General features: G+C 37.9%; 1 protein-coding gene across 7 annotated transcripts in view; it reads right to left on the reverse strand.

Moving 5' to 3' along the window:
* Positions 1-2110: 2110 nt before the first annotated feature.
* The window catches only part of LOC106820288 (ankyrin repeat domain-containing protein SOWAHA-like), a 22546-nt gene continuing 13512 nt past the window's right edge, over positions 2111-11144 (reverse strand). Inside the window, exons 9-15 of one of the 7 annotated variants that reach the window (XM_014824813.1) lie at positions 10630-10753; positions 9705-9869; positions 9177-9266; positions 5900-5938; positions 5135-5167; positions 3932-4080; positions 2111-3348 (exon numbers count right to left, since the gene is read on the reverse strand). In XM_014824813.1, the coding sequence (XP_014680299.1) occupies positions 3274-3348; positions 3932-4080; positions 5135-5167; positions 5900-5938; positions 9177-9266; positions 9705-9869; positions 10630-10753 (675 nt within the window). In that variant the 3' untranslated portion in view covers positions 2111-3273. The remainder of the gene's footprint in view (positions 3349-3931; positions 4081-5134; positions 5168-5899; positions 5939-9176; positions 9267-9704; positions 9870-10629; positions 10754-11144) is intronic. The other 6 variants (XM_014824827.1, XM_014824820.1, XM_014824842.1 and 3 more) reach the window with 6 other exon arrangements.

Below are 11144 nucleotides of genomic sequence, written 5' to 3' on the forward strand. Positions count from 1 at the left end.
AAGTTTTATTATCAATTGTATTTTATTATGCGTCAGCGCCTTCATGTAACGAGCGGCAACTGCAGCGGATACATAAGCTGGGTTTTATAAATAATACATGCGGAAATAATATGCCTTTATTCATGTAAATAGAAATGTTGACCTATATACAAACAATGAGCAGGTAATAGTCACAAATATTGTCAATACACATACAAATATTGTCATCACATTGGTCTCTTCAAGATAGATACGAGAAGTTGAAGCGGCACTGACGATTGCAGGGCTAGACTGGTACCGACCTTCACTCAGCCAACTATCTTTGGCTACACTGAAGTGAGTTACGCTAGCGTGTGGAACTGTCCACCGGGCAGCAGTCTAGCTGAGTAAGCCGAGCGTTGTGTAGAAGAACGACTTGAAAATGCTATGTACATGGACTCGTTGCACCATCTATGGGACGCCATAAGTTGCAAAATAATGTCAGGGCATGGCGCCAGATTACAAGATTTTGCACCTCTTTCTTGTGGGTTTTAAGCAAACTCGCAGTGAAATGGGAGGAACTAGAGTTTATTTTGCCATAAGGTAGTGTGATTATGCATGACACGAAGTATTTGCTAGTCTAGTACTGGAGAAATTAGCGTTTGGATGCGCATAGTGCGGCTTTAAATTTTTTCTCCACGAAAAAGACTCTTCAGTACATGTATTTGTAGTTGAATTACATCAAGAGTACATGCAATAAAGATTTAATAATAATAATAAAGCCGGTTCTTTGTGCTGACCTTTCATTTGCTGTGACAGGCAGTAACATTAACAGTGAATAAAAGTAATTACTTAATTATTCCAATCCCTCTCGCGAATGGTAACCGTATCGCCCACGACCAGTCAAGCATGGAAAAACTTGCAGGTAAATGGCCGTATTTCAGCCGACTTTTTCACTCTGCGAGGCACAAAATGTGAATTTACGCCTATAATACCTGCGTGTGCGCGTCCGTTAATATGTTTGTTTGACTATAAAACGCGTATTATAGCCGTATAATCATTTGGGGGGGGGGGAAGTTGAGGCTGAAAACCGGCCATTTGCCTGGCTAACTTTTCACCGTGCAATTAACTGATGCCGTGGGCGATACTATCCGGGAGAGAGGGAGAGAAATACAGAGGAGAAGAGAGTGAGAGGGCAGGAGGAAGCCGAGAGGGACGGAGGGAGGGAAGAATGCAGACGGAGCGGTGCACACGCGCAGACAACCGCACCTATACTATAATATAGCCTATATATACTATATTATACTACGGCACAAACGGCATACACACAGGGACGGCACGGATGCACATATTCCTTCTAATATAGTTACTTCTCTCGCCTTCCCGCTCACCCTCTCCCTCTCCGTGACTCTCACCCCCTCTCTCTCTCACACACACACACACACACAACACTCACTCTCTTTCTCTTCACGCACGCACGCACGCACACACACACACGCGCACCCACATACATACACTCTCTCTGTATCTCTCTCTCTCGCAATTTTTCTCTTTCTCGGGCGCTATATATATACACATGTATATATACTCGCCTTTTCCCGTTTCTTTCCCTTGCTCACTTCCTTACTCCCCTACTAGCAGAAACTCCCCCCCCCCCCGAGGCACAAAATGTGAATTTACGCCTATAATACACGAGCATGCGTGCGTGCGACGTTAGAGCCGTATAATCATATTTTGTAATTTGGGTTTGAAAAAGTTGAGGCTGAAAACCAGCCATTGACCTGAATAAAATTCACCGTGCTAACGAGGTCGTACGCGATATACCATTTGGGAGAGGGGGATCACTTATTCCCGAGAGAATATAACCTGATAGGACATAGATTAAAGTACCATATAAATAGATAAACATATCAGATATGGATAGATAAAAATAGATAGAATACCAGATATTGAATGAAAAGGTATTATTATTGTTTTTTCTTGGTTTTTCGTGATGGTTGATTCTATATGGTACAATATTACTGCTAGGTACTCGGTTACAGCTAATAACTACAAATTCGATGAGATCGCTGAAGCTCCAGATTTATTTAACTACAATTTCTCTTGCAATATGATCAGGAGTCTATCATATAATACATACCATACAAAAGGGTTGAACTCATAGGTCATTTATTTCACATATTAAGTAAATCCTCTCCATAACAATGCAGACCTTTAAAACACGCATCTTTTTATATTATCCGAATCCTCTACACTACTGTTCTACGAATTGCGTTGTCCTTGAGAGCAATGGAATGTGTAGGCCTCATTAAAAATGGGCCCTAAATATTTTTTTACTGTCAGCTGATTTTATTTTCAATCATATTTGGCCATGTGTCTACAATAATTCTTTCAGGTAATCAATTTTTTAGTAGAGACCCGTATTACAAACCTACTCCACGCATAGAAATACAATTGACTCACTCAATACGATCAGTTTCGCTTGTTAATCTATTTCGTATGTGTAGAATGTATACTTTTACATATAATAAAATAACTGATAAATTCATTACAAACAAATGTGAAGATGTTAATACTACTATACATGCAGTGAATGTATATCTAACAGTGAATATATATACGGCTCATCTAAGACATGTCTTTTTACAAGTAAAAAATGGCACGTTATGGATCATTTTCTAAACAGAACACCTCAGAGTTCAAGTATATTTAGCTTTAAAAAATATAGCAGCCAATACTACGCGACATACTTTTTACGTTACATTTGCAGATAACAAACTCAAAGAATGCAATATATGTACATACAAAAACTATGTATAAAGTTGGTTATTTTTAGTGAAAATTCACCTCTGAGCATAATTAATGTTTTTAAACATTACGACGGGAGGTCTACAGAGAAAAGCGATGGTCAACTATGTTAAATATAATATATTAAATTGTACAACTTTTGATCACATTTGTTATAAACGCATAGACCTCGCAGTACATTTATAGGGTAAAAGGAACCGTGACCGTCCATTTAGTATAGTAGCTCTTAATACAGATACGTAGATAATATTAGAAAATAAACCTCCTGTGCTGTAGGGGGCTGTGAATCTGTCTATATATAAATAAAACGTGTGCTTAATAGGTAGACCCGTGCAGTTTCAACAACACGGGAACCTCTTCCACATAAGACTCACGTTACTGCTGGGCTATCTCTATGGTGGCAGGCACGGGTGGGGGTGGGGCGCACAAGTAAAACCAGTGCAAACTGTCAGCAGAAAAATGTACTCGAGGACAATCGGTTACTAAGCGTCATCTCTTCTTCGCTTACTAAATCTCGTTTAAGTTCCTGTGGCTGGTCTTCCTCGGTTTCTTGCGATTCGAAGGAGGCGGCATCAACTGTGACTGAAATCAAGCATTATCAGATCGATCTTGTTAAAAGAGAAAACATTAATCGACTTGCTCAGTCACCTGCAGCAACTAACACTGAGCAAGTCGATCTGAAGCCTTTTCTAAATGAACTCGGTTTGCATTGACATTACCAGGAGTGAATAATAATAGATTTAATGTCTAAATGTCAAATGTTAAAAAAATGTCTATTATTATTCACTCCTGATATTACCGACCTCGATTACATCTCGTCCCCTCATAAAAATGCTGAAAATAATTTAACAATTACTGTAACTCACGGGCACGTACTGCCATATGCGACCAAAACAAGTTGTCAATCAATTTTTTGAGTTGACAAATTTTTTAAAGTTCCAACGTTTCACGTTATTTAACGTTTCACAGAATTCAAAATTACGCATTGAATACGTCATTTTAGTTGGGTAAGTAATACCTTAGTACATACAAAGGAATCGCCAAGCATTACAACAACGATCGCAAGCAGCGCAAACTCAAGCAACCCAAGCGACTTTCACCATTTCCTTGTCAATTATATTATGGGGTGTCATGCAAGATTTCTCAATAGGTCACATTAACTCACGTCAGAAGGATCTCCGTGCCCGCTTACTTCTACGATATCATCTGCTGAACCCCATGCCTTGCCCACAGTTCCCGGGATTATCACTTCCGTGACCTTTCTCATTTTTGTATTAAACGATCCCTTGCGAATGAAGTTAGGGTTGATCTTGGCTGAAATGCACCATGCACAAGACAACACGGACAGATTAACACACACACACACACACTCGAACAACAAGACTCGGTAGGAAAAAAATTAGGAAAAATAAAAATAATACTTATCAACACCGCACAAGCTGACCAAACATTCCACTACCGGCTGTAAAATTTTTTCCCCCAAGCTCAAAATAAATGTTCGGCAAAACGTTGATCTGAGCAGATATTAACATCTATGTGTTTGCCATGCAGACAGCATTACTTTTCACAAACAGCACACAATAACCCCACGCCACAGCAACACTATCACTGAACTATAACGTTGTGATGTTTACCTATCTAACATTGCGTCGACTTACATGCATATACATATATAATATGCTTAGATTATGATAAGATGTGTTGATGAGGATCAATACAGAAATTTATACAACCCTCATATATACTAACGTCTCCGAATTGGAGTGCGTGGCTTCCTAAAGAATTGTGTGCAAGTTCAGTCCTATACTCATAGTGTAACCTTTATTCAGATAGTGCGTTCTAAGATATGGCACCGTTAATCTGTTCTATTTTTACACGTTTTAATTAAAAAAACATGCTGACAGAAATGGGATGTGGCATCGTAAATATTTGTTCAATTATCCCTATTCAAAGATGCAGCTTGCAAAATCAAGTTAAACCAATAACACGTTCTTTGAATGACAATGCACATCTTGTTCAATTTCTTAACACATTTAAAAAAAAACTCATACCACAGTGTCCTCCCATTAGCATGACGTGCATGAACCCCTGTTTGTGGTGCAAATATTACGCATTATGTTAGTCGTGGCATTTTGCAAGCACACTATGTCAGTAGCAATATCACGATATCCTTTACATATAGCAGCATAATCTTCTACAACTGCATAAAGGGTTAACAGCCATATGCTCAGAAAAAATGAAAGGTAACATTCACCAATTAGTTAAAAGAACATGCAGGTACTATTTCAGACTAATGATTGAATAGCACCTCCATACTAATGCTAACCCCTGGCATGCCTTCTGGGAGTGCAAGAACCCTGTTTCTTACCCAAATCTGCATGGCTTTTATAATTTCTCTCCTCTGGAAATTTTTAGAATAAAATATGGAATTACAGAGGGTAGATGAAACATCATATCTTTCTCTGTCACTCAACAATCAAATGCTGTCAGAAAAAAAACAGTATTAGCAACAAACGTCTATTCTGGCTGTTAGGAGAAAGCAGAACCCACTCTTCTAAATATTACCTGAAAAACAAAAGGTAACATTATAGAATAAAAAGACATTTAGATAAATATCTAACTAGAAACCTATACATCCACGTGATTCGCTAATCTTATTACGTATGAAATTTTTATGTTGCAATGCCGTGCTAGATACTGAATGCCAACTTCCCTCATCAAGAAGATGACAGTATATCTGAAAATTCCACCTGAAAATCAATCACGATTTTAAGTTATAAATTCTGCGATATGAGATTAGTTCATGCACATCCTTATACTTTTATATTGTTCACTTTACTTTGATTGGACTCACAGCTTTGTGTGCAACGCAGTGAGTTATGTTGCATGATAGTAGTTATTGTTAAAGGCATGCAAACACAGCTAGTTCTTGGTTAGTCTAGATTCCACGTTAATCCATTCCCAAGACAACAATATTAGTTTGGTATTTGGGCTTTTAGCATTGGATTATGCAACTGGATCTATGACTACGTGTGATACAGTATTTGCATATTAGTACCCAGTCAGTTTTCTTGCCATTAACCAAGTTACCAATGTGACTGTACATCCACTGAAGGCTACTACCAAAGCTTACCAAAATCTGTGATATATTCATCTAAGAGCTGCGTTTCCTCTGTAAGACAACATGTATTGAGAATCATGTCACGATCTAATAATGATGTCTTGCCAAAAGTTGATTTCATATGTGTCAGGTAATAGCCGGTTGCTATACGGTATAGCCGGATGACATCACGTCTGTATTTTTAGCTATATGTTTGCAAATCGTTGCATTATTTCACGCAACATATTGTATAATACAGTGTAATCTCACACAGGTTTTTTTTTATCCTCTTGGTCTCCCGATGAGACATAAGGCAGTAAGATGTTAAACCCCTGACACAAAGTATGCTTGATGGATAATTGTTCGACAAAAACTAATATTTTGTGATGATATTCCAGTGTCAGGTTTAATAATTAATGGCAAGGAACTAACGATTGCTATATTGTCCAGTTTAGACGGCCTCTCAGCTTTTGTAAATAATGAAATACTAACACTCTCATACAGTCAGATATAACTGGTTATAAGCAAATATACATGGGCCATGTGCACATAATTAAGACATGTAGATAATTAATTATGCAGCAGAATAATAATTAAAAAGCCAACAACTGGATGGCTTCATGAGTAAAAATCATTAAGATGTTATTTGCCTTAGATAGTTGCACTGTGTATCACGTACATTTCAAATTGCAAATTTATCAATAATTTTAATTATAAGAAGGTAAAGTACACATGTCATCATATACCAACATAATATGCAAGATGTAATAAAATAAAATGAAGGTTATGAATAATCATAATTGTTATAATACAGGATACCCAAGTAGAGAGCTAATTTCTGCACACTGGAAGACCACACAGCAGTATTAAGCGTTTTGAAATGGATTAAATATTGTTCAATAGTAGTAACTTTTTTATAGTAATTTCTTAATTTGTAATATACTCTTGGAATAATTTTAATGTTTCAATTTCGATAGTGATTTGCCAACTCGATACACTTGGTACACGTGGAAAAGGGGTTAAGTTTATGAATAACAACAATTTTTGTTCCTGCATACTGGCACTAAACAGTCTTCCAGAGCTCAATATTTACACTTATAAACACAACAGTCCCACATCACCAAAGATCATTCTAATAAGTAATTTGCATGTTAGTTAAAGCTGGGGACACAAATACGAGTTTTTGCCAATAAGTTTGTTTGACGTTCTGCAATGTTCTAATTGGCTGAGTGACGCGCATACACAGCCTTAACTCTGATCACTCTCCAGGAGCTCATACGAAATACCAGCAATAACTCGTCTGTGCATCCCTGGCGTTTGGCGAGGGCACAGCATACCAGTAATGCTGTGACTGTTGGTTTAGTAGACCAAAGAGATGTGTTGTACCGCTGACCATGGCTGACCACCAGTCACGACCGCCTAGCTGACAGAAACATTAGCTCATTAGCAAAAAAATACGACTAACAAAAATAAACTTTAGATGCATCTATGCTACTATTGAGGTGACGATCATGTATTATTGTTAAACTGTTTGATGGTCCTGATTATGTTTCGCATTACATCGATTTCAAAATTTGTGTTTTGACATAAAATCGTTACGCATACAATATTACACTTCATACTTCATTTTAGATCGTACATTAAACTTATTTCCTAACAGCTACACGCATGACCGTTACACGATTTTAAATATTGTTCTCTGTCTATAAAGTTTCATAAAATGCCTCCATATAAAATCACGAGTTTAAATTTAAAATTTAAATTTAAATTTAAGACATTCTCACATTTAGACATTTAGTTTCGAAAACAATGTCTACATTCAGTTTTGCATTTCGAACACTAATTCCACACGTTCATCCTCCACCTTCATCCAACAACACACCAATGCCATATTTACCAGGGCCGTAGGCTGTGCAAATTTCTAGGGGGGGGGGCAAAATTTCATGACAACTGTGTAATGATGAACGACGGGCGCAGCTCTTGATCGACGTCCATAGTGTGGTAGGGGTGGGTCTGAGACAAGGCTTTGACGGGTAAGTGACCAAAAAGCTAATGTTAGGATTATTTACGATTATTAGCTAAGCGTACTTTTTAATTTTGCCCCAAAATCTAGGGGGGCAGCTGCCCCCCTTGACCCACAGCCAAAGGGCTACGGCCCTGTACACAGCTTTGAAGTGCTACGCGAATGCTGTTTCCCTCTTTACCATTGGTAGCATATTCCTAAGCATACCTGATACTTAACAGCAAATGTACTCGTGTGCAAGTGCAGCTTTGAAGCAATCCCCCATCCCATCTCAGAGATTGACATGCAGCATGTAGGCCTTCACCAAACACACATACGCCATAACGATTCATAAATAGAAAGTTAGATACCTCATAATTATACAACAAATTAAGTTCAAGTAGATTAAAGTCTCATTATGAATATATGGTATAAAAAAAATCATTAGCTGTTGCTATATTTTAAATCGTCAAGACCCGTAACAAGCTAAATGAATAAATATCTAACAATGTTTAAATTACTACTATGGATATGGTTAAGATGGATACTATATTTGTATATATAAATGTCATTCGGATCTGAAATTATCTCAAACCTTCTTGTCTAACAAGAGTCTTATCACAAGTCCCACTGCCTAGCCTACTAACTGGCCAACTCAAGCTTTCCAACCTACACTGTATTTATATATCGCCCACAGTTATAGTGTGATAGAAAGTAGATGATTAGGGAGGTAATTAGCATACTTTGGTAACTCATGTAGCATGCAGACCCATGTCATCAGAAAACAATTTTTACGAAAATATGTGCTAAATGATGCAAATATGCAACCATAACCAAGTGATGCTTAATGTATTCTTTAATTCATGCACCAATGAGAGAAAGCAGTGAATCAATAGCATGTAGTCGCTTATAATATACGACGATGTGATATTGGTACCGGTACTGCATTCCCACATTGGCAGTTGATGGAGAGAGCACTGTAGGAACTATCAAATTAGCCACACAGTCCTGAGGTAAAGATGCTACAGTCAATTATAGCAAGTTTTAAAAGTATTAATTAATACAATACAAAATCAAAACAGATGAAAATAATATAAAACACAATTACAATCATAACGAAATAAAAATTGAATATGAAGCCATTTTTCAAGCAACAAGTGTCATGCTTTCACATCGTGACCAGACAGACATTCAAGCATCATGCAACAGAGGGCTTTCGGAGGTGGTCACGCTGTGGAGGCAGCTGTGCACCCTCCCTGTTAGTGAGAGTTAGCGGAAAGTCGTGTGTAGTAGAGTCGGGCAGCTTACGGTTGGCGTAGAGCGATGCTAGCGCCCCCTTGTTGCGCAGGTAATGCGTCGCCATCTTGCCACTGTAGTCTCTCATGTGTGGATCAGCCTCTGTAATGAAATAAATCATAAATAATAATAATGATAATGATAATAATATTGTTACGAGATTAATTACTCTGTTACACGTTCGTTCGGACGACGTCGAATTAAGAAGAAAGCCTGCAGTTGATTCACCCTGCATTCTGTTCGGTTGAAAATAACAACCCACAAAATGCAGAATAGGATTGTATGTTATATTACGGAAGTTATATTATTAGTAGTTAGATTATAAAATAGAATAGAATAGAATAAAACTGAATGAAGCGATTGAACAGTAGAATTCTTTCACCCTTTCGTTGAAAACGGCGACCAACAAATCACAGAATAGGATAGCAGAATGTTAAGCGAACGAAGCGACCGAAATCTGCGCGTCTCCTTCTCGTTAAGATAATATATATAACATAGCATATATAATAATTATTTCCGTGATATTCTGCCATGGCTTACTGTACGTGTTGAGCAGCAACTCCAGGCAATCGTTGTGACCTTGGATGGCCGCCAGGTGAACGGGCGTGTATCCCCCGAACGTTCGCTGATTCACGTCGCCACCATACTTCCCAGCAAGCAGCTTCACAACCTCACAGCGCCCTCTTCTGGACGCATGATGAAGCGCTGAGCATGTACAAACACGAACGTTCGTTATTATTATTATTATTATTATTATTGAATATTTACTGCCGTTAACCACAGGGATGTACGGTACCTCTCCTTCCCATCGTAAACGCACGACAATCTAGAATTTGGAGGGCGTTCATAGATAGTCTGTGAATCAGTAGCTAACACAAACTGGGATGGCTAGGGGTACGAAATAAAAATAAATAAATTTTAATAACCTAAAAGATATTAAAGGCGGTGAATGTAAAACCGACCTTGAAATAATTTTATCACCGCGACAAAGATTATGCGTTACTGTTATGCTTCCTTATTTGGCAAAAATTTTCAATTCAAACGTGCGATTTGAATTTTAGGCAGTTTTTTCTTTTTTTCGGTAAATATAAAGCTTAATGGAAATTCCTGACTAACTTTTCTGGCTCATATTGTGCTCAACTTGTGGCAAAAGTTTTGCTTTCTCACTGTTTGTGGAAACTGAGACATATCCAAAATACCATTTATTACATACAATTTTTATGTGGTAACATAATTAGGTGCTGGAAATTTCATTAAATTTTTTGGTAGATATAGATAGAGATCTATTTGGTTGATAGAGATACATCGATTCGATTCGATTCATTCGATTTCCATTCAATAAACGTTTACATTTCATTAAAGCAATACCCGTGCAAAAGGTGGGGAGTAACCTGCGATTGCAGCATCTATACCTGTGTAATTAAAATATAAGATCAATTAAGGTAATATATCCTAGCATCGATACCTGTGTAACCAGACATGAAGTCTCGGAACCTCACGAGTTCTGGATTGTCTCCCAGCATCTTTGACAGCATGGCGTAGTCGGCAGCTGTGGAAGCCAGCATCCACATCTTCTCCTCCTCATCCAGCTGTAAACACAGAAACAACACGTGATCATCTCACAGCATCACAGCGATTCCCACGTCAATTCAAGCTATCCCCTTGCCACAGGGAATTACATATACAGAGTGACATCTATTCACGCATCCATCACTTCTACAAAATACTATTAAACTAAATTTTATTCCTATAAACAAATATACCAAAACATGATTTCCAAAGTGACACTACACTCACTTACTTCCGCCTCCTTGTCACAAAGAATTACATATACACAATTACATACATTCATACATCCATCAACCTCTCCGAAATGCTAGTAAACTAAATCCCACAGGGTCACAGTGATATCTGCATCTTTGTCACAGCGTCACAGTGATATCTGCATCTTTGTCACAGCGTCACAGTTATATCTGCATC

The sequence above is a fragment of the Priapulus caudatus genome, unplaced genomic scaffold (assembly GCF_000485595.1).
Source record: "Priapulus caudatus unplaced genomic scaffold, Priapulus_caudatus-5.0.1 Scaffold41, whole genome shotgun sequence".
NCBI lineage: Eukaryota > Metazoa > Priapulida > Priapulimorpha > Priapulimorphida > Priapulidae > Priapulus > Priapulus caudatus.